The sequence below is a fragment of the Hypomesus transpacificus genome, chromosome 13 (assembly GCF_021917145.1).
Source record: "Hypomesus transpacificus isolate Combined female chromosome 13, fHypTra1, whole genome shotgun sequence".
NCBI lineage: Eukaryota > Metazoa > Chordata > Actinopteri > Osmeriformes > Osmeridae > Hypomesus > Hypomesus transpacificus.
Genome location: NC_061072.1, coordinates 12,813,355 through 12,839,659, shown reverse-complemented (window position 1 = coordinate 12,839,659; position 26,305 = coordinate 12,813,355). Strand labels below are relative to the sequence as shown.

Sequence of the window (26,305 nt, the reverse complement as noted above, 5' to 3'; positions counted from 1 at the left end):
CGCCTGAGAGGAAATTATTTGGAGATTAAATGGAAATTTAGTTTTTTTGCACTTTAAATATGCAGCAAGCATAGAGCATGATTCTTATCATACTTTTGATTGATGTGAGAGCATTGTTTTCATTGAAATTAAGTAGATTAATTTAAAAACCATTTATTTCTGGTAACTTGTTTACGCTTCACATACAGTACATGTCATTATGTTTTCTGGTCATTTAACACGAATGGGGAAAACATTCTGAAACTCTTGATGAATAGGGTTTAATTTTCACACCCTGAATTGTGTATTATTCATTGTGGGGCCTTCAAACGAATGAAAAAATGACCTGGAACATCGTGTGACCTGGGTTTCTTTTACTTCGGCTATTCTTTGTTTAGAATATCAATACTTTCTTTAAACTTCACCTACCAACCTGTTGAATTAAAACGACAGCACACAGAAAAAGCAGTAGCCTACACACATAAATACCACAAATAGAGAACAAGTGGCTTTAACATCGAACAGAAACAGGTAGGTGGTTATTCTTACACGGGGAAGTAAAATGTAATATGTATTATAAAACCAAAGGATTATTTACTGTTTCTCTCATCAGTCCCTCCCAGCCCTCTTTTAGCGCGTGACGTCAACATGACAGCCCAGTCAACAACACAGAGCTCATCTGTTGGGAAGTCGGTGGAACAAGACTACTGGAGAGACTTTTCTCTGCTAGCTTGCCAGTTTTGCTAGCCCTTTACAGTATAAGCCGTCCATAGGGGGAAAAGGGAACCCAACTTTCCAATTAGTCTTTTTTTGTTTTGTTGTTTCGCTTCTCCTCAATTGTCAACTAATGGGTAGTTCAACTATATAAAGAGGACATTATTTGGTCTTGCTCCACAAAACTAGCGGAGGCAGCTTTTGAAAAGGTTGCGGCTAGCTCGCGAGCTAGCACTGGAGGTGAGAAAATGGAGCTGGACGACGGAGTTCTGTACCAGGATGACCCGGGCACGGCGGCTATGATGTCCGAACGGGTGTCGGGTCTGGCGAGCTCCATTTACCGGGAGTTTGAAAGGTTGATCGGAAAATATGACGAGGACGTAGTGAAAGAACTCATGCCACTTGTGGTCGCTGTGTTAGAGAACCTGGACTCGGTGTTTGCTGTGAACCAAGAGCACGAAGTCGAACTGGAGCTTCTAAAAGAGGACAACGAGCAACTTATTACCCAGTATGAACGGGAAAAAGCCCTTAGGAAGCTTGCAGAAGAGGTAGGTTTTCTTCCCTGCTGTCACAGACGGACAGGATAAACTGAGTCTGTTATATTAACCTTTCTGCAGTGATTATGATGGGTTAAGGAAAGCTAGCTAACTGTTACAACTACGCTGGCTAGGCCAATCGAGTTAGCAGCTTGACAGTTGTGCAGTAGTGAGATGCAAGCGCAAGTAATTTTCTTCCTCAGGCACATTCTGAACTGGAGTAGCTAGCTTGGTTGTTCCCCGGCCATGTGGAACAACTTTTGTGCTGAGAAAACTGCTAACTTGGCAGGTTGCTTGCTTGAATTTGCAACCAGCAAAGCACCAGCTGTCTTCACTGTGATTGACAGGACCCAAACTCTGGTGCTCGCTGTAATAGTGTCTTGCCTTGCATGTTTGCTACGTGCATCAAACAGTATCATTCCTTATGCAGCATACGTTATACATACATTCGTGTTTGCTAATTTGCATTGTTTCATGGTTCCCAAAGTTAATGGAAAAATAATTTGAAGAAAGGCCACTTATCAGGAATTCATAACGTTATTATATGCTACTCATTTGGCAACAATATCTTAAATTCTACAAGTCATGTTATCCCAGGCAAGGGTACTTAAATGTGTGGTTGGTTGCATGGGAACTTGCTAGGGTGTGTCTCATGATTTGGCCTTCAACCTAAATGCCAGTAGAGGTGTGTTTAAGGTGCTTCATGCATCAGATTAACTAAACCATGAAGTGTCAAAGTTGTAAAACTAGAAGATTTTCCAGATACTAGGCTTAAATGTCATACAGTGTTTGATCTATGTCAGAGCAGAGGTCTACTGTGACCATATCTCAGCTCATGCACAGACTGTCAGTGTTTTGTGATGTTCTACTGATGGTGGGAAATGTGTGTGTGTGTGTGTGTGTGTGTGTGTGGTAGCATGTTCTGTGCAGGCATCGCCAATGCTATAACCTTGCAGTTGTCATGTGATGTGGAATGACAAGCATAACTGGAACAGGTCTTTGAGGTTCATCAATGATTCATAAAAGGTTCATAACCTTGAATTGTTATACCGTCTTTATCTTTACTGTGTTGTCACACGTCCTGTTGTGCAAATCACTCACTCAGTACAGTGTTTCCCACACATAGACTAATTTGTGGCGGTGCGCCACAGAATCAACACCGGCCGCCACACATTGCGTTTCGTAAAACATTTTTTTTATCGCTATTTAGGTAAAAACACGCAGCGTATTCGTTCAGCTGCATTTCCTTTCCCTGCTCTCCCTCCGTCTCTTTCACGCACGCGTCTTTCTCACATACACACACAGTCACTACGTCAGCACACGTTAGCAACAATGCATACGCCGTTCTAGTGAGACCGACAGCTACATCAGCGAGCCTTCAGCATTAGTGCCGTAGCTAAAGGTCTAGGAAAGTTGAGGCTACTTTTCGCTAGGTACCGACGGACATGTCTTAATCGAAGGTTCCCCTTCGTTCTTTTGGTGAGAAGTTTCAAGAGCTAGCTACTTACCCGGCGTCATGGAGCCGACCAGTTAAATAGTTATTTAGCACCCTGTATGCAGCGTCGCTACCTGCATATGCAGAAATTATTTGTTTGTTGTTGTTGATTTTGTGAATTATTTCGAACCCCCCCCCCCCCCCCCCCCCCCCCGCCACATATAGTTTTCTAATCTGTGGGAAACACTGCAGTAGTATTGGTCTTTTCTCTCAGTTTGTCAATTTTTCCCAGTAAAGGCTAGGTCTGAAACAAGACTGTCAGACTGGGGTCTGTAGTGAAGCTGGCAAGCTGGGGTCTGTAGTGAGGCTGGCAAGCTGGGGTCTGTAGTGAGGCTGAAGGCTGGGGTCTGTAGTGAGGCTGGCAGGCTGGGGTCTGTAGTGAGGCTGACAGGGTGGGGTCTGTAGTGAGGCTGACAGGCTGGGGTCTGTAGTGAGGCTGGCAGGCTGGGGTCTGTAGTGAGGCTGACAGGGTGGGGTCTGTAGTGAGGCTGACAGGCTGGGGTCTGTAGTGAGGCTGGCAGGCTGGGGTCTGTAGTGAGGCTGACAGGGTGGGGTCTGTAGTGAGGCTGGCAGGCTGGGGTCTGTAGTGAGGCTGACATACTGGGGTCTGTAGTGAGGCTGGCAGGCTGGGGTCTGTAGTGAGGCTGGCAGGCTGGGGTCTGTAGTGAGGCTGACAGGCTGGGGTCTGTAGTGAGGCTGAAGGCTGGGGTCTGTAGTGAGGCTGGCAGGCTGGGGTCTGTAGTGAGGCTGACAGGCTGGGGTCTGTAGTGAGGCTGAAGGCTGGGGTCTGTAGTGAGGCTGACAGACTGGGGTCTGTAGTGAGGCTGAAGGCTGGGGTCTGTAGTGAGGCTGAAGGCTGGGGTCTGTAGTGAGGCTGGCAGACAGGACACTCACTAGTGTCAGCCACAGTTTAACCTTGGCTTAGACCATAGCTACCCTCGCTTAGTGTATTAGTGATGTACCCTACTGCTGTGCTTATGTGATTGGTTTGTTAACTGTGTTAACATTGCCCTCTAACCTCCCATGTGTTGACATGCTAATGGTGTTTATGCTGTAGCTGAGATGTCAGGGGTGTGTGACTACTGGGTTGAAGAAGGGCCCCATGACTCATGCCTACAGGGCAAACAGGCACTAACGCACACACACACAGTTTGACCTCAAGCATACTCCATGATTGGGTGCCTGACTGGGGCATGACAGCTTTATGTCTATTGTTTGGTCTCTGACCCCATTTTCCACTGTAGAAAAGTAGAATAGAGCCAAGGAATTGAACTTGAGATATGAATATGAGCCTGTATACCATAGTAAACAAGTGTAAAATTGTGAATGTTGTGTTTGGGCCAAGTAAGTCAGCCCTCTGTCCACCCTCCCTGTCTACCGAGCCCTCTGTCCACCCTCCCAGTCTACCCAGCCCTCTGTCCACCCTCCCAGTCTACCCAGCCCTCTGTCCACCCTCCCAGTCTACCCAGCCCTCTGTCCACCGTCCCAGTCTACCCAGCCCTCTGTCCACCCTCCCAGTCTACCCAGCCCTCTGTCCACTCTCCCAGTCTACCCAGCCCTCTGTCCTCTCTCCCAGTCTACCCTGTCACTCTGTCTGCCCTCCCAGTCTACCCAGCCCTCTGTCCTCTCTCCCAGTCTACCCAGCCCTCTGTCCACTCTCCCAGTATACCCAGCCCTCTGGCCTCTCTCCCAGTCTACCCTGTCACTCTGTCTGCCCTCCCAGTCTACCCAGCCCTCTGTCCTCTCTCCCAGTCTACCCAGCCCTCTGTCCGCCCTCCCAGTCTACCCAGCTCTCTGTCCACCCTCCCAGTCACAACCCTGTCACTCTGTCCACCCTCCCAGTCACAACCCTGTCACTCTGTCTGCCCTCCCAGTCCACCCAGCCCTCTGTCCTCTCTCCCAGTCTACCCAGCCCTCTGTCCTCTCTCCCAGTCTGCCCTCCCAGTCTACCCAGCTCTCTGTCCACCCTCCCAGTCACAACCCTGTCATTCTGTCCACCCTCCCAGTCACAACCCTGTCACTCTGTCTGCCCTCCCAGTCTACCCAGCCCTCTGTTCTCTCTCCCAGTCTACCCAGCCCTCTGTCCTCTCTCCCAGTCTACCCAGCCCTCTGTCCTCTCTCCCAGTCTACCCAGCCCTCTGTCCTCTCTCCCAGTCTACCCAGCCCTCAGTCCTCTCTCCCAGTCTACCCTGCCCTCAGTCCACTCTCCCATTCTACCCAGGCCTCTGTCCACCCTCCCAGTCTACCCAGCCCTCTGTCCTCTCTCCCAGTCTACCCAGCCCTCTGTCCTCTCTCCCAGTCTACCCAGCCCTCTGTCCTCTCTCCCAGACTACCCTGCCCTCTGTCCTCTCTCCCAGTCTACCCTGCCCTCTGTCCTCTCTCCCAGTCTACCCAGCCCTCTGTCCTCTCTCCCAGTCTACCCAGCCCTCTGTCCTCTCTCCCAGTCTACCCAGCCCTCTGTCCTCTCTCCCAGTCTACCCAGCCCTCTGTCCCTGCTCCCTGGTGGGCTTGGCCGGAGGAAGAAGGAAGGGCCAGGCAGGAAATTCCTGGAAAATGCTTGACTACTTCCTGAGTTCCTTTCTACTGCCAGAGTTACTACACAATCAGATGTTGTCACAGAGCATTGATGTCATGGTCCAACCAGGACTACATGTAGTCTCAGAACCAAGCTCAGTCTGAGAGAGCCTGGGTGATGCCTGTCTGGGATGGAAGAGATGTGGATGTGATGGGAGACGTAACGTTCCAGCCCACTCCCACTTAAGCATAGTCTTTGACCTTAAGGTCTGTTAATCCTTATCCTGTTTCATTCTGCTACATCCTTAGCGCCCTCCTTTCTGATTGGTTGGAAATTGCCGAATTGTGGTGTACATTCAAATAATCGGTGATGACAGACAGCGGCCCATTATTATATCTGGAATCCATCCAAAGACGACGTTTGCATCTGTATGTGAGGGAATCTAACCCTGGACACACACACACACACACACTGATTCTGCCTAGACAGTTGTTTCTCTCCAGTGTTTCCGGTAGTAGAATCCTGCAGCTTGTCTCTCCCTGTGTCCCCAGTTTTAACCAGGCTAGATTCTGGACACACTCTGGCCAGTTGATAAAGCTCACTGTCAATTGAATGAGTGCTGATACAGTGGAAGTCTGTGTGTTTTGTTGGGGGGGGGGGGTGGACAAAGGGAGCATTATGAATGTTTAGAAGTGGAGAGAGAAGCTTAGGAGGGGAAAAGAGGACTGGAGGAACAGTCTTTCTCTGGAGCACTGTCATATGAACATCCTCCCCTGGGTCATATGACCAGCTGCAGGGTGTGTGTGTGCATGTGGGAAGTGTGTGTGTGTGTGTTGGCACTCCTTTCACACCACAAACCAGGTCTTTCCCTTTGCACTCACCAAGATTTCTCCACATTTAACACATTCATCATCACACAAGTAGAGTGGATGGAGAACTTGGCCAGAAGTGATCATTGTTACCCTTCAGTGAGCTGGTGCCGTGACGCAGGCTGAGAGAACAGGCGGTCTGTTCCTGCTAGGCCTCAGGGATGGCAGGAGCCTCAGGTGATTATCTGGCCCAGCAGATGACTCCTGATCTCTGCCGATAGGCCAACCTGAACAGGCACTGAAATGTGATCGGGAGGTCTGATTCTCTTTCTCAAAGAAGTTGGCGGAGTCAACCGCTTCATGTCAGGCTGATCTCATCCTTGAATTAGATCTTCTGAATAATACACACACACACACACACACACAAACTCACACACACACACACACACACACACACACACACACACACTCACAAAGGCTGTACTGAGCGTCAGTGTGTGTGTGAGCCAGGAGGCTGCTGCTGTGCACCTGTTGTGCAGAGTGGCTGTTTAACAGACACAAAGGAGCTGAAGATAGATTAGACAAGTCCCCTTCCACTGCTGTTAACTTCCCCTTTGACACACACATGCGTGCCTTTTACTCACACACACCCACACCCACCTTGTACTGACACCGCCCCCCCAAACACATACACACACGTAGACACCATTTGGCCCTCTCAACAGCGTCAGACATGAGTGGACTAAGCAGGTAGGGTGGGCATCGTTAGATAGCTCTTTTATACTTCTGTTTAGCATGCAGTTGTGATAGTCTCTCTCCCCTACTCCCTCTCTGCAGAGGTATATAGTGTTTGAGGACTCCCAGGAAGGTGAGAGGAAGGACCTCCAGAGTCGAGTGCTGGGGCTGGAGTCACACACACGGCAGTTAGAGCTCAAGACCAAGAACTATGCCGACCAGAGTGAGTAACCACACACGCACACACACCAACACACCACCCCGTAGCATTGTGTATGTGCAGGTCTTGTGACTGTGTTTCTGATCAGCTTGAAGACTGCAGGACTCTCCTCAACGACCTTAATGAATAAAGACCATGACTGTCAACCCCCCCCCCCCCCCCTGACTCTTTTCATCCCCTTCTCTCCCTCTCTCCATCTGCCAACACGTTCATCCTGCTCAACATGCAGTCCCTGTTACAGAACAGAGGACTTTTTCCTGGTTCTATAAATTGAACTCAGATCTTCACGTAGATTATACTGTGATGTGGTTTTTGGTGTGTGTCTTGTGTCAGTTGATATAGGCCTACCTCAGCAGTCTGCTGAGGGGGGGGGGTGTGTGGGGGGGGGCTTATAAATAAGTGTGTGCATGTCACAAGTCCTCAGTAGCATGTGAACATAATGAAAGCACATGAGGTTAGAGTGGTGCTGGTGTGGATACATGCTAGCAAAACACACACACACACACACAAATCTAATGCGAGGAGACTTTCATTGAGTCTAGCAGGTGACCACATTTGTCATAGAAGTGCTTTTAAAGCAATTTTATAAAGGCGTTGATTTAATTAGAAGATAAAGGGAAACCAAACCCCAGTTAGTAAACAAACACACACAGGTCACTTCCTTGTACAGCCAGCTGTGTGTCTGATGACGAGTTATTTTAATCAGTTTCTCTTTCTCTGCGTGACCTGAGGTTAGGGAGGGAAAAAAAAGACTAAAAATGACTACATGTAAATGTCAGTCTAACTGGTTAAAGAGTCGTGGGAATCATCCACTATACACGAGCACGCGCACACGCACACACACACAGAGCACAAACACACAAAACTACATAATAGTCACCCTGAATGATGTAACCACTCTCTCAGAAAGGCCGCTTTAACAGTTGGGGAACCAGTTAGAAGAAAAAGCTTCAAACCAGTCTTTTAAGTGGCTTTCCTCCAGGCCTTAAAGCCTGCTGATTAGGGCAGGATTATGGCCCCAGCCCCTGACCTAATGCATAGGTGCACTGAGGACACCCTGTGGCAGAAAGTAGACATTACACCTTTTTTGTCTTCGCTGTTTGTATGCAGTAGCTAAAAAATACAAGCTTGTCACAGGGCAATAAAAGCCAAGATTTGAGTAGCACAGTTCACTGGAAGTGATTTCCATGAATACAACTTATAGTGGGGTTGACCAAATGACATGGGACTGCCTCACTGTTGATCATAGACTGTAGCTTACTGTGACTCTCACCAATATCTGCAAACATCTATCATGTGTGATATGTAAAGCTGTGTTCTCACGTGAGTTCCTCCCTGTGTCTGTCAGTCATCAGGCTGGACGAGCGCGAAGCTGAACTGAAGAAGGAGTATAATGCTCTTCATCAGAGACACACAGAGGTAAGCAGGAACACGGGAGGTCATGTGATACACATTCTAGTATTGCACCGGGACAAGGTGTGTTTTCCATGCCGTGTCAGACGATGTTGATGACAAATGTTGGAAGTGACTTATCGCATAAGAGTAAAAAAAGAAGAAAAAAAAGTAACCCCCCCCTCTGTGTTTGTGGTATATTCCATGTAGATGATCCACAGTTACATGGAACACCTGGAGAGAGCCAAACACCAGCACACCACGGCCCTGGAGGCCTCAGACTCCGGCCAGATGAGCAGATCACGGTGAGACACACACAAAGCTGTTTCTGGACAGTCGTGCTGGAGAGGAGAAAAGAAATGTGAAGATGGGAGACCTCGAGGGCAGTGTTGAGGTGGTGAAGACTAGGGGGCAGTGTTGAGGTGGTGAAGACTAGAGGGCAGTGTTGAAGTGGCGAAGACTAAAGGGCAGTGTTGAGGTGGTGAAGACTAGAGGGCAGTGTTGAGGTGGTGAAGACTAGAGGGCAGTGTTGAGGTGGTGAAGACTAGAGGGCAGTGTTGAGGTGGTGAAGACTAGAGGGCAGTGTTGAAGTGGTGAAGACTAGAGGGCAGTGTTGAGGTGGTGAAGACTAGAGGGCAGTGTTGAGGTGGTGAAGACTAGAGGGCAGTGTTGAGGTGGTGAAGACTAGAGGGCAGTGTTGAGGAGTTACACCAGGGGTGTTGGAGGATGTGAACTAGGGGGCAGTGTTGAGCGGCATCGACTAGGGGCCACTGTTGGGGGAGGTTTGACTAGGGGGGCAGTGCAGAGGGATTAAGGCCAGCTGTGGTGACGAGGTTATAGAGCATAATCCTGGACTAGGAGGAGGAGTCCTGGCTGCAGACCAGATAATGACTGACCTCTGTCGAGGGGAGAGGGTTGGGGGTTGATGGAGGGGAAAAGGGGGTGTAAGATCTCCAATGCCATGTAGCTTTATGTAGAATCAACCACCAAAAAGCTTTATGCACGCTCAGGCTTTAAAAAGGGTAGCAGGGTTAGTGTGAATGTGTGTGTGCTTGCGTGCAACAAGATGAACAGGTTTTATTTCCCCCCCTCCCCTCTCAGCCTCTCCCTGTCGTGGCCAATAGGCTTCGAGCTGAGGGGAGGCAGATGGAACAGTCTACCTCAGCATCCGAGGGAGGGAGGGAGGGAGGGAGAGAGGGGGGGAGCATTCTAGTGTGAACAGCAGCAGCAGTGTCGCAGCTCAGCAGAGGAAGAGGAGAGGAGGAAAGGGATCGTCTTCATAGAGAAGAGGAAACTCCAAAGGACTTAGCGTTTCTTTCTGTCTGCCGCTCTCCATCTTTCGATGCCTAAATGATGAAATGATGTGAAAGTAGTGAGTGTAGGGGTGTTTAGCAGGACTAGCTGCAGTGTCTAGTAGTGTCTGTCACTACCTCTGCTGTTGCTGCTGCTGCTGGGATTCTAGCTGTTGTTGTTCCTGGGTGATCTCTCTATCGCTTTCTCTCTCTCCTCACTCTTTCATTTAGTCTCTCTCTCTCTCTCTCTCTCTCTCTCTCTCCTCACTCTTTCACTTTCTCTCTCTCTTTCTCTCTCTCTGTCTCTCTCTCTCTGTCTCTTTCTCTCTCTCTGTCTTTCTCTGATTCTCTCTCAGAGCTGCAGAGTACAGAACTCCTGTAGCCCTATATTCTTGGAGTGGGCAGGTTCAGTAAAGTAGTGTGCTAGGGGTGGAGAGTGTAGGCAGGGCACTGCCTGCGTGCTGATGTAGGTAAACGTGGGACTCCATTAGAGGACAGTATTCTCTTCGTCCTCACCCGAACCCTGGTCTCTGGAACCCTGGTCTCTGGAACCCTGGGATTTTGTGCCGACTCTGGAAGAGCATTCTTTAGTAACGGCGTGGAGGTGTCCTGTTTGCGTCACCTGTGACGCCATAGCTTAGCTCGGTCGGTGCCCCTGCTCCCCTGGCCGTGCCCCCCAGCCCTGCCCTGCCGTCCCGTGGGGGGCAGTGCTGGGCTGCGTCCTGGGGGGGCCATGAGCCCTGGGTGTATGCTGCTGTTTGTGTTTGGCTTCGTGGGGGGAGCGGTGGTCATCAACTCTGCCGTGCTGGTGTCTCTGTCTGTCCTCCTGCTGGTGCACTACTCTGTCTCCACCGGGCTGCCCGCTCTGCCCGCTCTGCCCGCTCCCTCCAGGTACGTGTGTGAGTGTGTGTGAGTGTGTCCACACTGTTGTTTATGTACGTGCATACCCTTGTGTATTGACATATGGCTGTGTGGGTGCTCAGTAGACGTCAGGCTGAAAGTGGGTCAGCACAGTCAGACAGCCAGATCAGCCTGGAGGCTACACGACACATCTTTGATGAACAGCTCTCTTTCACCGTGATTTCCACCACTACCATCACCTTTACATCAGCCCCCGTCACTAGAGACACCTCTAGGACAGACCTAGCCCACATGTTGGGTCAGTACTAAGTGTTGGTCATAGCTGACCTGTGTCTCCAGTAGAGACAGTGTTGGTCATAGCTGACCTGTGTGTTAGTAGAGACAGTGTTGGTCATAGCTGACCTGTGTGTCCAGTAGAGACAGTGTTGGTCATAGCTGACCTGTGTGTCCAGTAGAGACAGTGTTGGTCATAGCTGACCTGTGTGTTAGTAGAGACAGTGTTGGTCATAGCTGACCTGTGTGTTCAGTAGAGACAGTGTTGGTCATAGCTGACCTGTGTGTTAGTAGAGACAATGTTGGTCATAGCTGACCTGTGTGTTCAGTAGAGACAGTGTTGGTCATAGCTGACCTGTGTGTCCAGTATAGACAGTGTTGGTCATAGCTGACCTGTGTGTTAGTAGAGACAGTGTTGGTCATAGCTGACCTGTGTGTGACCCCTCCACCTCTGCATGCTGCTGCCTCTATTGTTGTTCTGTCGCTGCTTTTCAATACAAACGCTTTTCAACACGACAGCCTTTGTCCTGGCCCTGCTACTGTACTGGACCTGTGGTATGTAGACACAGACATAGGAGAGGATTGAGCTGTGTATGTGTTTGTGGAAGGGTGTGTGTGCACTGGCTCCGTTATTTATTTGGTCATTAGAGAACTATGGCATTGACAGTTGACATGGATATGATGAGGTGTGTGTCTGCATGTGTGTGTTATGAGTGTGTGTGTGTGGATCGAGGGGAGTTGTGGAAGCTAGCAGTAGCTCATGTCTGCTGACGTGAGTGGAACAGAGCTGCCACCGCTGTGTGAAGCAGCAGCCAGTGAGAATACCTTCCCAGCTGCCAGCCCCATGCTCCAATCCAGACCCCCCATGCCACCTGCTGCCCCAACAGACACATGATCACCTGAGTTGGTGTCTCTCCTCTCCTGGGTCCAGACATAGCAGGCGTCCGACTGGACAGCCAGCTGGATAGCCAGCTGAGCCTGAGGCCTGTGTTAGCCAGCAGCAGGTGCTGTAGTGGGGACCTCCTGCTCCTGGGAGCTGCCCTCTGCTCTTCTGCCTGGTGCCCTCCTCCCTGGGCTCCTTGTGTAGGGGGCCAGGCCCCCAGCAGGAAGCCTCCCTCTCTGTGTCTCTGTCACCCTTGAAGGGAGAGAGACCCAGGTCTGTATCAACTCATCTTACTACACAGTGACGTTTAAAGGATCCATTCTGTGCAGGAAAAGCAAATGAGCACTGAGTTGTCTGGACAGGAGCCACGATGTTGCTGTGTGTAGTGGCAGCCTCGCAGACATTCTCTGCCCTCTTTGTCGTGCCGCCCATCTCCTCTCTAACGCTCTCTCACCCATCAGCATGCTCTCTCACCCATCAGTATGCAGTGACATGTAAGTGTTCTTCTAACTGCCTTTCACCTTGCAACATAATGGATGTTTTTTTTCTGTCTCTATCTCTCTTTCTCTCCTCTCTCTTGCTCTCTCTCTCTCTCTCGCTCGCTTGCTCGGTATCCAGGAAGGATCGTCCCATCTCCATGGGGATATTCCCTCTACCAGGAAGTGATGGCCTAACCCATGATCTGCAGCGAGAAACTGTGGAAACGCCTTCAGAGCCCTGGAGGTTCAACGACCTGAGCCACCCTCGCTGCAGCACCAGCCTCAAGGTAGAACACACACACACAAACAGTTTGGAGTAGTTCCTTAGTAGTACTTCCTCCTGAATACATCAGTAGTGTTTCCCAGGGATCTGAAGGATGACCTCATCCCTGTTTCACTCCAGACAGCTTGACTGGGTCCAGGAAGTGTGTGTATGTGTGTGTGTGTCAGTTCCTTTGTATGTCTGTGTGTGTCTGTGTATATGGAAACATTCTCTCTCTTTCTGGCAGGAAACCTTACAAGTCTATTGAGAGAGGAGTGATTACTTCAGTGTGCCTGGAATGGTAAAGCAGGGTTCAACAGTGAGAGAGATAGTGACTGTGTGTTTGGGGGGGGGGGGGGATGGGGGGAGTAGGAAGTGGTACCACTCTGGGCTTGCCTGCCGGGTGGGTTGGGGAGGAACCATAAGGCTCTCTCCACTGTTACTATTGGAAACCGTGCTACCAGCAAGGTTCCATCATGAATATTCATGAAGTATTCTGTTGGTGTGTTCATACAGGGTTAGATGAAGGGAAGTGAATAATTGGATTTACTGCTGTCTATCTCTGAGCTAGATGATTCCCCATCCCCACTCCACCTGCAACTCTCTCTCAAAACACTTTGTATATAACATTCCAACCAAAGCCTTGATCACTGCTTCTCTTCAGGACCCAGGCCCTGTGATACAATAGAGGTGTCAGGATAAAACACACACACACACACACACACACTATCTTTACCAGGCTCCCACAGCACAGACTGACAGGGATGCCTTTGTGTTACACCATCTGACTCGACATTTCCCAAAGATTTACATTCAACCTCTCTTTTCACCCTTTTCTGGGCGCTCTCTCTTTCCCTCTAGCTTTGTCTCTCTTTCTCTCTGACTCTCTTCCTCTCGATCTCTCTTCCACACTATGTCATCTATCAGCCTTCCCCCATGCCTCTGAGTTTAGTATTCCTGTAAAGAGAATGAATCAGTATACACACTCACAGTATATGCCAGGAGGGCTTTGGGCCTCTGTCATGGATGGCTATTATCGGTGTGACAGACGGAGGAGAAAACCTGCCTCTCATTGGTTGGCTGGTGCTACTATAGCAACAAGAGAGGGCAGGCATGCAGGGATGGTGTTTTAGGCAGCGATCACACCAGGCCAGGGGAGAGAGAGAAAGGTGGAGGGAAAGGGAGTGTGGAGAGACTTAGGGGAAAGGCGGGAGGGAGGGGGTTGGAGGGAGGGAGGGAGGACGGAGGCAGGCGAGGGGAGAGAGGCGAGTAGAGTATCTCCCGTTGCTGCACTGTTCTATAGTCTTCATCTGTTGTCTTGGTGAGGAATTCCTTGAAGTGGTTAGCCGCTAGTACCTGTGCCCCAGGGTGACAGGATCATCCCTGTGGAGCAGTTAGTTACCACCTCCCAGCTGTGGGCTGTCCTGAGCACCAGCCACCTAGGCTCATATATCAAGGTTGAGACAACAGTTTTTCAATATGAGACACTCCCACAGACAAAAGTACATCACCCATGGCAAGAAACACACTATTTAACTCACGTTAGCTAAAAGCTATTGGTGGCAAACTGTTTCTCTTGATTGCACAATTCATTATAAAACGTGTTTAATGTTGTGAAGTTCTGCTAAATGACAACATCGGCAGTGTAGATCTAAATACACTTAGAAGCGAACATTTGGCTAATCTTGCCACCCACCATAAAGCATTCAGTTAGCCAAAGCAATAATTACCAATAATAATAATGACTGTAATTTGCTCTCACAAAGGTTCAGGGGTTGTTCAGGGGCCTTGTCCAAACCGTGATCCATCCCCCAGGCCAGACATGTGGCAGGGCTGATGGACGGCTGCAGAGGGGACACAGCTCCTCAGAGAGCAGGCTACCTCCCAGATCTGCCCCCTATACAACTCCACCATTAGCTGATGAAATGTGAGAGTGTGCCAGCTCATCACTCTGCCTCCAGTCAGGTCACCTTCTGGGCCAGGCAGCAGGATCTACACTGACCCCAGGCAAACATCCAGACTACAAGGGATTCAGGCTGTCAATGATGCTTTCTAACACGCTGGTTGTGTTGCTGCTGTGTGCTGTCTCTTTCTCCCAGCCCACACTTCCAGTGTGTCATGTTTTCTTGCTCCTCCTCTCAGGGTGACTGTGGCTGTTGCTGTGTGCTGGGTGAGCAGTAGATGAACAGTATAACGTGTTTTATCAAACCGTCCTCTACTGTAATTCTTCTCTTGACCAGCTGGAGGTGCGAGACTCCCCGAGCAGAGGGGAAGTTCAAAGTGCACAGGATAGTTCAGCCAATCAGCAGGCTGAACAGAACCAGGTACACCTGCCTGTCGGCCGCACAGAACTCTGTTGCCCCAGCAACCCACTCTTCCGGCTGCCGTCTTTGCTGTTTTGCCGTGTAGTTGCTGTGTTGCCAACATGGCCCCCAGAAACTTGGTACAGCGCCTCTAGACGCTAGTGTCTTCACAGCAAGCTCGGGGTTGCCAACTTCCACGCATGGTGTGACACTTATAACCTCTCCGTCTCACTGTTCTGACACGGTCAGTGATTTTGTCCATAATGCTCAACGTCCATACCTATGATGTGGCATGGAACAAGCTCATGCCAGCCCAGTGAGGCAAAGTTGGCGGCCCTGACTAGCTATCCGCATGCAGCCACTCACCCACTACCTGTAGTCTAGACACATGCGCTGTAGTCTAGACACCTACATGGGCTGGAGTCTAGACATTTACAATATAGTCTAGACATGTAGACACACACAGGAGCCTTAGAGACACAGGGGAAACAGGACCACAGGCCCATAGCAGGACACTAGACAGCAGACGGACATGGGGAAGATGGTTCTGCAGAGGGGAAGTGTTGTGGTTGCATGTAGTTGTGGTTCCTCTACTGAAGGTTGGTGGAGCTGCATGTCCTGCCATACGCTGACCTTGAACATCTGCTCTTCTAAAGACCGGGCTTAGACCCGTGCAGATGGAAACATCACAGTGTAGGTCTACCTAGAGGGATTTAGGCTACTAATGCATAGACAGCTTTTCTGTCATCAAATCAATCAGTAGAATTTGTTTTGGAGATGCACCTTTTGTGTTTGTGTTCTTTGTTGGTGTTGGGAATGTACTGTACGTTTTGAGTGATTTATGTTTTCAGTGGAGTTTTTGAGAGCTTTTGCTGCATAGCATCAGGAACATACACAGCTCTAACCGGAACCACTTACTGTCTTTAATTGATCTCTTCTACCTTCTCCCTTTCTGTTCCCGTACCTCCACCTTCTCCTTGTCACTCCCTCTCCGTTCTCAGGATGAGATGTCTAATGTCAACCGTGGAGGCTCCAGAACTGGCACCCCCCTGTCCTCACAAGCAGGTGGATCTAAGACTGGAAGCCCCCTGTCCTCACATGGGCCAGCCTCCAAATCCACCACCCCCCTGTCCTCACAAGGTGGTCCCTCCCAGTCCACCACCCCCATGTCCTCACGAGGTGGTCCCTCCCAGTCCACCACCCCCGTGTCTTCCCACGGTGGCTCCAAATCGGTCCCTCCCATGTCCAGCCTGGGAGAGGTGTCCGGCTCAGACACACCCACGTCAGCAGCAACATCTGACGTTGTCATGGCGTCAGCAGGCAGCCTCCAGGACCAGGAAGCAGTGGAGGGTGTGAACAGAAGTGTAGGCTGGAATGACAGACAGCAGGGTGACAGCGGGAACGCCTTGGAAGTGGAAGGTGGGGTAGATGGACAGGAGGGGCAGGAGGGGCAGGGCTCACCAACAGCATCCCCATCAGGCGGTGGTCAGTACTGCAGTTACTCCCTTTGGGCCACTCTGGTGTAAACGTCCTGAACTGCTGCTGTTCCTCTAGCTGGTACTGCATCTGTTCTGACGTTGTCCCTCTGGGGTCTCCAGGTGGAGCAGGCAGTGGGGACCAGTCGGAGGTGCAGGCCATCATAGAGTCCACTCCTGAGCTGGACATGGACCTGAGTGGCTACCGTGGAGCCAGGTAACACCAGCCACACACACTCCAAACACTCTCCTCATCACATCATACGGACATCCCACATCAACCGTTGATGGGAGATGCTTCATGCTGACTCGCACGTTTCCTCTTTCCGATCTGTCCCTCTTTCTCTCCTTCCGTCTCCTCTTGTTTTTTTCTCCGCTCCGTTTTTTTGTCCCGCTCCCTTTTCTCCCCCCCCCCCCCCCCCCCCCCCCCCTCATTGTCCTCTCCCTTCCTCCTCCCATCAGCACGCCTTCTAAAGGAGGCATTGAGAACCTGGCGTTCGACAGGAACACCGAGTCGCTCTTTGAGGAGCTGTCCTCAGCAGGAAATGACCTCATAGGAGATATGGATGAAGGGGCGGACCTACTTGGTAAAAGTTGACCCACACACACCCGCACAAGTTCTTTATTGAAGAGGTTATCAGTTCAGAGATTCTTCTTCTCCTAGTTCTGTTTGACTTTCTCCAACCATCTCTCTCTCTTGCTCCATCTCATCTCATGTTCGCCCTTCTCTCAAATACATTTTTAATTACAGTATTTGCACCCATAATGTAATAAAAAACACACTCACGGCGAGCATCTTTGCTTTTGAATACAGAAGTGTTGCACCTCTCTCCATCCTCCACCTCTGCTTTCATCATCTTTTACTCTGTTCTTTGTTTTTCACAGATGAGTTCTCTGGTGTGTATCATTTTATTCCCCCTCTCATTACATCAAGTGCACTCAGTGTCACTTCTCGCTCTCTCTCTCTGGCTGTAGTTGTATTTGTTGTTTATTTGGATTCCCCTTAGTTGACAAATGGATGGTAGCTAGTCCTCCTGGTGTTCACTTGAAGGATAGTACAAACACTGATGTGTCTGACATGCTGTATCTTTCTGGTGCTCTTGATGTAAGTGCCACTCCAGCACTGCGTAGCTCTAGTGAACGTATTAGAACAACCCTTAGAGGTGAGTAGAGCTTAGTAAAGTACCTCAGAGTTGTACCTAGTGCCCTCTGTAGAGTGTCAGTAGGAACATCTTTATTGACCTAAACTAACCAGGGTGATGTTCCTGTCCCCACGGTGGCCCGGCTCTCAGACTTAGAGCTCAACTTCCTGGGTAAGGACCAGAGCAGCACTCAGTGTGACTGGGTGAGATGGCTCCATCAGCCTGGAAAGAATGGTGGGATGATGTGTAAATGTTCATCTGCAGGAATGGGCCGAGAAGTGGAACATCTCATCCAAGAGAACACCCAGCTTCTGGAGACAAAGTAAGACACGCACGCACGCACACACTGCTGCCTAACCTTGACCCCCGACCCCTCATTTGATATCAACCCCCAGTTTTATGTTCCTTAATGAGGTTTGTCAAGAGTTGCTGTGCTTCATTCCTTTTGCGTGTGTGTGTTTGTGTGTGTGTGTATTCAGAAACGCGCTGAACGTGGTGAAGAACGACCTGATAGCGCGCGTGGATGAGCTGGCGTGTGAGCGCGAGGCTCTGCAGGGGGAGCTGGAGGCTGTGACGCAGGCCAAGACCAGGATGGACCACAAGTACAAGGAGATGGAGGACGAACTCAAGAGGTAGGCCTCCCTCCTCTCCCTTTCCACTTCCTCACTCTCCTCTGTCCTAAGGTCATGGGGGGTTTGTGTGTGTGTGTGTGTGTGGCTGTAAGCAGTGTGATAGTCTCAACTCTACGGTGTTGTCTCTCAGGGTGCGCGCGGACCTGGAGGTGGCCAAGCAGAAGACTAAGAGTGAGGACGATGATGTAAGTCGCTCTGTGGATGTGTTTGTGTGCATTTGATTCTGCTGAGGCATTGTATATGTGTGTATGATCATACTGATGCGCGTGTGTGTGTGTGCGTGCAGAGTGACGTGCCCACGGCCCAGAGGAAGCGCTTCACCAGGGTGGAGATGGCCAGGGTGCTGATGGAGAGGAACCAGTACAAGGAGAGGCTGATGGAGCTGCAGGAGGCCGTACGCTGGACCGAGATGATCCGGTGAGGAGGGGGAGGAAGATGGACACGCACACACACACACGAGGCGTTCCAACCTCAGTCCAGCTCACAGTCCCTTTCCCTCCTGTTGTTCCTGGTCAGAGCGTCGAGGGAAAACCCAGCTCTCACGGAGAAGAAGAAGTCCTCCATCTGGCAGTTGTAAGCTGTTCTCTTCCTCCTTCAAATCCCTTCATCTATGTCCTTCTCTTCTACAGTCCCACATTCCCTTGGATCTGTCTCTTAGCTCTCCCTCTTAAGTTCTTCTGTATTTGATCACTTTTACATTCTTTCCTTTTTTTATATGACGTGTTTCAGAATGTCTACCTGTGTTTTCACCGTTTTAGATAGTTACTCAACCTGTCTTTCTTTGTCTCTCCATTTTATTTGTTGTGTTTGTGTTGTTTTTCCTCAGAATGTAGGTACATCTCTGTTTGTCTGGTCTGAGCCCAACTCACAGGGGAGAGCCAATCGCTGAAGGGCTTTCTCGAGAATATCAGTTAAAAAAAAGGGCACAGCCAATCACAGAAGGGTTGAATTTAATATCCAGTCAGACCTGTCAGAGATGGGAACCATTTGTTGGCCCAGGTTGTCCCCTGTTGAGTTCCAGCAGGAATGGCTTTGGTGTGGATTGAACTAGGTATAGAGGGGTGAGGGTTGGAATAGAACTGGTAAAGGTGTATTTTGGAATAGAATTACTGTAGAGGGCTGGGTTGGACAAGGACTGGTATAGAGGGCTGGGTTGGACTAGGACTGGTATAGAGGGCTGGGTTGGACTAGGACTGGTATAGAGGGCTGGGTTGGACTAGGACTGGTATAGAGGGCTGGGTTGGACTGGTATAGAGGGCTGGGTTGGACTAGGACTGGTATAGAGGGCTGGGTTGGACTAGGACTGGTATAGAGGGCTGGGTTGGACTAGGACTGGTATAGAGGGCTGGGTTGGACTAGGACTGGTACAGGCATGGTTTGGACTAGGACTGGTATAGTTGGGGTGGGTTGGATAAGGAATGCTGTGGGTTGGGTTGGGAGTAAGTTAAAGACTAATATGAGGTGTTTGGGGGTTTGCTGGGCAGTGTGGTATCTTTGCATGGGGGGGAGTGCTCAAGTTGTTTATTTTCAGAGCTGAATGATATCTGATGAAGTGTCTCCCCTCTCCTGCTCCTCTGTGTTCTCTCTCTATCCCGCCCGGTGTCATCCTGTCTGTGTGCAGAAGGTGTGTGGGGAGGGAGGGAGCAGGTGTAGCGAGGGTGGGGCAGAGGTAGATCATGGAGGAGAGAAAGGGAGGGGGGAGGGGTTACATCTGTTTTCGGGGTGGTCTCAGGGGGAGGAGGGGTGGTCAGTCAGACTGATGTGTTGTGTGTTGACTAACTGTCTGGTCAGTGTTCAGTATTAACCCCTGCTCTTCACTGGCCTGTGGAGACCTGCTCTTGTTCCCTGGCTGGGGCTGCTGATTGGTCTAACTGATTACAGCTCAGAGTAGCACAGGTCTGGGTGATGCGTGTGTGTGTGTGTCAGAGGGAGATTGTATGGGTGTGTAAGGGGTGAGGGTAAGGGACGCGTGTGTGTGTGTGTTTGTGTAGCAGTGACCCTTCCTCCGACCCCTGTCCCTGAACCCTGACCACGGAACCCTGCTGCCGCTTGTGTCCACCCCTCTATCAGTGTTTCTGTGTGCTCTCTCTTCTCTCCATCCTCCTCTCTCTCCGCCCCGTCCCTCGCCCCTCGCCGCTCCAGCTTCAGCCGCCTGTTCAGCTCGTCGGGGGGAGCGGCCAAGAAGCCGGCGGGGGACGCCCCGGTCAACGTCAAGTACAACGCCCCCACCGCCCAGATCCAGCCCTCCATCAAGAAGAAGAGCAGCGCCCTGCAGCAGCTGCCCAGCGACAAGAGCAAGGCTTTCGACTTCCTCAATGAGGAGTAAGTTACTGACACACACTCACACTTACACACTCACACCCGTTCATCCACACTGGTGGCAGGTGGTGTGAGGACGGAGGCGGCTGTGTGTGTGGCAGGGCGGAGGTGGGCAACGTGGTGTCGCGCAGGGAGCAGAAGAGGGCGCAGTACCAGCAGGTCAAGGCTCACGTGCAGAAGGAGGACGGCAGGGTGCAGGCCTGCGGGTGGAGTCTTCCCCAGAAACACAAGGTACCCTAGCACCCACGGCTACCCCAACAACCAGTATGACACGGCATGGCCTCGTTTAAAGCTCCTCCTCTTCCTGTTGTCACCTCCTCAGGCGACCAATGGCAGTCAGGCCGAGACCAAGACCAAGAATCTCCCTGTCCCTGTCTACCTGCGGCCGTTGGATGAGAAAGATGCTTCTATGAAGGTAGGACGGTCTGCTACCACAGAGTATGGTAGAGAGACCTGCTGTGTGCTAAAGATCCAAAGCTTCAGAACATGAACTGTGTGTGTTTGTGTATGTTCCCTCAGCTGTGGTGTGCAGCCGGTGTGAACCTGTCGGGGGGTAAGACCCGTGACGGGGGCTCGATCGTAGGAGCCAGCGTGTTCTACAGCGACCTGCCTGGGGAGGCAGAGAGTCCTCTCAGGAAGACCGCCTCTCAGAACAGCCTGGACAAACTGGACCAGGAGTTAAAGGTACGCACACACACATGCTTGGACACACACAGAGCTGCATTGATGTGGTGTTGCGTCTAAGGTGTGTGTGTGTGTGTGTGTGTGTGTGTGTGTGTGTGTGTGTGTGTGTGTGTGTGTGTGTGTGTGCTCAGGACCAACAGAAGGAGCTGAGGCATCATGACGAGCTGTCGTCTCTCGTGTGGATCTGCACCAGCACCCACGCGACCACCAAAGTGGTCGTCATCGACGCCAACCAGCCCGGCAACGTCCTGGAGAACTTCTTTGTGTGTAACTCTCACGTGCTGTGCATCGCCAGCGTGCCAGGTCAGCAGCACCCGCCCTGGCACACTGCTGCCCTCGCTCGGGCTCTCTCGAGAACGCAGCAGGCTCTGATTGAACAGTCAACATGAATGTGTGTGTGTGTGTAGGAGCCAGAGAGACAGACTACCCGGCTGGTGAGGAAGTGGTCCACATGTCGGAGGCGGGGCCAGGGCCAGAGGACACGTCCCCGACAGCCGGCTCAGACAGTGGCTGCTCAGTGGGTGGGGACGGGGTCCTGGGAGGCATCACTGTGGTTGGCTGCTCGGCCGAGGGGGTGTCGGCCGTTCCCCAGACAGCAGAGTTCATGGCAGAGTCAGAGACGGGTGAGAATGGCACTCAACTGTCTGGCTCGAATCCAGATAACAAACAATATTATGTGACTGGTGAGAGACTACCACTCAACTGGTGTGTGTCTGTGTGCGTATGATTGTGTGTGTGTCTGTGTGTGTGTGTCGTGTGTGTGTGTGTGTGTAGAGTCCAAAGGAGCGGAGGAGGCTACCGAGGCTACTGAGGCCAGTGCTGGCCCAGCAGGTTCCCCAGCAGGACAGGGTGTGGGACAGGGTGTGGGAGGAGGATACACAGAACACATCTTCACTGACCCACTGGGGGTCACACACTCAGACCCACCCTCCAGCTACACACAGAGGTACACACACACACACACACACACACTCAGACCCACCCTCCAGCTACACACAGAGGTACACACACTCAGACCCACCCTCCAGCTACACACAGAGGTACACATACACACACACACACACACTCAGACCCACCCTCCAGCTACACACAGAGGTACACACACACACACACACACACACTCAGACCCACCCTCCAGCTACACACAAAGGTACACACACACACACACACACACACACACACACACACTCAGACCCACCCTCCAGCTACACACAAAGGTACAAACACACACACACACACACTCAGAACCACCCTCCAGCTACACACAGAGGTACACACACAGTCAGAACCACCCTCCAGCTACACACAGAGGTACACACACACACACACTCACACCCACCCTCCAGCTTCACACAGAGGTACAAACACACACACTGTCTCTTATCCATGCTCAAACACTTCAAAACACATGAACTAGGGACCCACATTTCAAACCCCATCTTGAGGAGTGTGTGTGTCCTGCAGGGAGTGTGACCTGGTAAAGGATGGGGTGAGCCCAGTGCCCAGCCCAGAGGAGCCAGACCTGATGAGAGAGGAGGCCCAGAAGATGAGCAGCGTTCTGTCCACCATGTGGCTGGGGGCTCAGAACGGATGGTGAGAGTTTGTGTGAGTGTGTCGAAAAAGTGTTCTTGTCTGTGTGTGTATATATCTAACCCCGTTCTCTCCTGTGCAGTGTGTATGTCCACTCCTCGGTGGCTCAGTGGAGGAGGTGTCTCCACTCCATCAAGCTGAAGGACTCCATCCTGGGCATAGTGTAAGGAACTGGCTGAACCCTGGCCTGTCTACTACTGTCAAGTCCCTTTGATTTCTCCCACTAGGGGACATTTGTTTGTAGATGGGTATTAAAACACATTCAATCCATCATAAATACGACAAAAACAGCATACCTGACACCACACAGACAACACAATACAGTACAAGGATCACTTCTTGTTGAAACCTAGAAATAAGTTCTGTCAATTAATACTTGGTGCCATTCATTTATGCAAATGTTGTACCTAGTCATTTGTACCTTCTTAGACATGGCATCTGTGTTGGTCTAAAAGCACAGCCTGTTATCAAATACAGGACCCAAATATGTATAATTCTCAACCAAATCGATCTCAATCTCCTCAATAGTTTGAATCAGGGAATGGGCACTGACCTCCTGAAGTCAATAATCATATCCTTGGTCTTTGACAAATTCAGTTCAAGGTGAAACTCCTTACACCATGACACAAAGTCATTGACAACCAGCCCATGATCCAGATTCCCTCCCTTCAGCAAGCTGACTATGACCGTGTCATCTGCAAACTTTATGATGTCTATTCTCAAACCTACTCTGGCAACTATTTGTGTAGAGAATATAAATAAGAGGAGAGAGTACACAGCCTTGTGGTGAGCCAGTGGATGAATGGCCCTTGTGTGAGAGGATGCCATAAACCAGGGAGTCAGGTGGTTGAACGGTTAGGGAGTCGGGCTAGTAATCTGAAGGTTGCCAGTTCGATTCCCGGCCATGCCAAATGATGTTGTGTCCTTGGGCAATGACTAAATGTAATGTAAACCCTCGCAGGCTGTCATATAGTCTGATGGACTTCCTGAGGACTGTCTGTCCTCTAACTCTCCCTCCCCTGTCCTGTAGGCACGTGAAGGGCCGTGTGTTGGTGGCGCTAGCTGACGGCACCCTGGCTATCTTCCACAGAGGAGTTGGTGAGGAGACACACACACACACGTTTTTCTCCTTGCAGTACTTGTGTGTTAACTCCCCCTTCCTCAGACGGCCAGTGGGACCTGACTAACTACCACCTGCTGGACCTGGGCCGGCCACATCACTCCATCCGCTGCATGACGGTGGTCCACGACAAGGTGTGGTGTGGCTACAGGAACAAGATCTATGTGGTCCAGCCCCAGGCCATGAAGATAGAGGTGAGAGGCCAAGAGATGGGAGTCACACGAGGAGAGACTGTCCACTGTGTGACAGGAAGCTCTGGTAGAGGAGTGATGAGAGAGTGGAGACTGGACTGTGTTTTTCAGAAAGAGGTTGATAGGAATTGTAATCACCCTGTTCTGGATTGGCACCTGTTATTGTTTTAATACCCACTTTCTCACTCCTATTCTTCCCCTGTCATCACTCCTCTTTCTCCCCTGTTCTCCCACCTGCCTCACCCCAGAAGTCCTTTGACGCCCACCCTCGTAAGGAGAGCCAGGTGCGGCAGCTGGCGTGGGAGGGTGATGGGATCTGGGTGTCCATCCGTCTGGACTCCACCCTCAGGCTGTTCCACGCCCACACCTACCAGCACCTCCAGGATGTGGACATAGAGCCCTACGTCAGCAAGATGCTGGGTGAGTCCCACACATGCATACATACCCAGACCTAACCTCTAACCATTACCAGGTTGGCTGATTGTGTGTGTGTGTGTCAGGTACGGGGAAGCTTGGCTTCTCGTTCGTGAGGATCACAGCCCTCATGGTGTCTTGTAGCCGTCTCTGGATCGGCACCGGCAACGGAGTGATCATCTCCATCCCTCTAACGGAGAGTAAGGACTCCTCTCTCCTTCTATCCCGCTTTCTCTTCTCTTCTCTCTCTTTCTTCTTCAGTCACTCTTTCAGTCTTACTCATACACACACACACACAATGTGCATTATCTGTCTCTTTCTCTTTCTCTGTCAGCAGCCAATAAGATTGCTCCAGGTCCAGGTACTCACCCTGGGGGCGTGGTCCGTGTGTATGGCCATGACAACAGTGATAAGGTGACAGCTGGAACCTTCGTCCCCTTCTGTTCCATGGTTCACGCACAGCTGTGTTTCCATGGACACAGAGACGCTGTCAAGTTCTTCACTGCAGTCCCAGGTACTGACTGATCTCTCTTATTGGCCCATCTTCTTGCTGTTTGTTCTCCTATTGAAGGGTAGACAAACCTTTATTGGCCATTTCCAGAAAATGCCAACCCGTGTATGTTTCCTCTTGACTAACTGACCATTCCTCTCTATGGCTAGACAGATTTGGATGTAGACAATGTGGTGATTTCACAAGCACATATAAGACATCAGATATCAGTTTGTCGACCCTATTGGTTGATTCTGCCGTCTGCGTGCAGGTCAGGTGATGGCGTCAGCGGCGGGCGGGGGAGACCAGGCGGGGGGGGAGAGGGACTCCCCCTCCCAGGAGCTGGAGAGGTCTGTGCTGGTGATGAGTGGAGGAGAGGGCTACATCGACTTCAGGATGGGTGAGAAGCAGGAGCCAACAGCCCCCCCTGCAGCACTGCCACAACATGAGTGTGATAGTTATTAGTTAGTTATAAGTATTAGTTAGTTAATACTTGTTGTCAAATTTCAAATCTTGTTAGACCTGTGTCTTGTATAAATGGCTTATCTAGAGACTTACTTTAAGTACATAACACATTTTGAGATATCTTACGTGAAATGTTTTTTACCGCACTGGAGGCAAGCAAGCTCATAAGAAATTATTTTTGCACATAAATTTGATAGGGCACTTTGCAGTGTGTGTGTGTACATCATACTAATAATCTCCCGCGAGAAAATAAAGTTGTAGGCTATTTGGATGATGTAGTAGTTGTGGAATTATGGTCTCTCGTGTGTGTGTGTGTGTGTGTGTCAGGTGATGAGGTTGGTGAAAACGAGGAGATGGATGAACCCACTCTGAAGTTGCAGCCCTTCCTGGCCAAAGCTGAGCGCAGTCACCTGATCGTGTGGCAGGTCATGGCCAACCAGGACTGACTGACCAACCCCCCTCCTGATCGTGTGGCAGGTCATGGCCAATCAGGACTGACTGACCAACCCCCCTCCTGATCGTGTGGCAGGTCATGGCCAATCAGGACTGACTGACCAATCCCCTCCTTCAGACAGTGTCGACACTTACCCAGACCTGAGACCAGCCCACTCACTCTGAACCATACCTCACTAGAGGAAGCAGGAACTGTCCAATCAGATGCATCGATTTGTTTCCTGATTATTATTTTATTTTTCATTTCATGGATTGCAATTGAATTTGATAAAATCCACTTGCTCTTCCGTTATTGCTGTTGTTTTATGTTGTGGCTATTCAGTCTGAAGTTTGGTTTATTGTCTTGATTTTGTTTTATGAGCTTTTGGATTTCTTGCATGCATCTACTTTTATCATCATTGTGTCCTCTGAGTTGGTGCAGTCCAGATACTATGTGCTGATTGGTTGACTGTCCAGATGCTGTGTAGTTGGTGGTTGGACTAGGCATTGTGTGGTGATAGGTAGATTGTTCAGATATTGTGTGACAATTGATAGGCTGTGTAGACTGGTTAGATACAGCGACCAGGGAAGTGTGGATGTGAC

The 26,305-nt window shown here is 50.6% G+C and overlaps 1 protein-coding gene across 11 annotated transcripts; it reads left to right on the top strand.

Moving 5' to 3' along the window:
* The first annotated feature begins 635 nt into the window (after positions 1 to 635).
* Positions 636 to 26,278, top strand: LOC124476021 (C-Jun-amino-terminal kinase-interacting protein 4-like). 11 transcript variants are annotated; one of them, XM_047032975.1, is made up of 31 exons: positions 636 to 1,241; positions 6,886 to 7,006; positions 8,352 to 8,422; positions 8,606 to 8,700; positions 12,323 to 12,470; positions 14,686 to 14,769; positions 15,750 to 16,233; positions 16,347 to 16,440; positions 16,686 to 16,810; positions 17,630 to 17,687; positions 17,845 to 17,997; positions 18,128 to 18,182; positions 18,284 to 18,414; positions 18,514 to 18,570; positions 19,619 to 19,621; positions 20,140 to 20,319; positions 20,418 to 20,547; positions 20,639 to 20,731; positions 20,836 to 21,000; positions 21,132 to 21,303; positions 21,408 to 21,623; positions 21,775 to 21,946; positions 22,465 to 22,593; positions 22,673 to 22,753; positions 23,621 to 23,688; positions 23,756 to 23,904; positions 24,150 to 24,321; positions 24,402 to 24,515; positions 24,650 to 24,829; positions 25,077 to 25,205; positions 25,598 to 26,278. In XM_047032975.1, exons 1-31 carry the CDS (start codon positions 942 to 944, stop codon positions 25,714 to 25,716), a joined length of 4,248 nt encoding a protein of 1,415 aa, XP_046888931.1. In that variant the 5' UTR covers positions 636 to 941; the 3' UTR covers positions 25,717 to 26,278. The 11 variants fall into 11 exon arrangements, with proteins under 11 accessions (XP_046888931.1, XP_046888932.1, XP_046888930.1 ...); XM_047032976.1 differs by lacking the exon at positions 19,619 to 19,621 and adding an exon at positions 18,901 to 18,904 and having other exon boundaries at positions 20,138 to 20,319; positions 24,653 to 24,829; XM_047032974.1 differs by lacking the exon at positions 19,619 to 19,621 and adding an exon at positions 18,901 to 18,904 and having other exon boundaries at positions 20,138 to 20,319.
* The last annotated feature ends 27 nt before the right edge of the window (positions 26,279 to 26,305 follow it).

Excerpts from the sequence above, each read along its gene's own strand:
- LOC124476021 (XM_047032974.1), top strand. The coding sequence starts at position 942 with ATGGAGCTGGACGACGGAGTTCTGTACCAGGATGACCCGGGCACGGCG. Across the intron at positions 16,811-17,629 it reads TGAAGGGGCGGACCTACTTG|GAATGGGCCGAGAAGTGGAA; the intron begins GTAAAAGTTGAC and ends GTTCATCTGCAG. Across the intron at positions 21,304-21,407 it reads GTGCATCGCCAGCGTGCCAG|GAGCCAGAGAGACAGACTAC; the intron begins GTCAGCAGCACC and ends GTGTGTGTGTAG.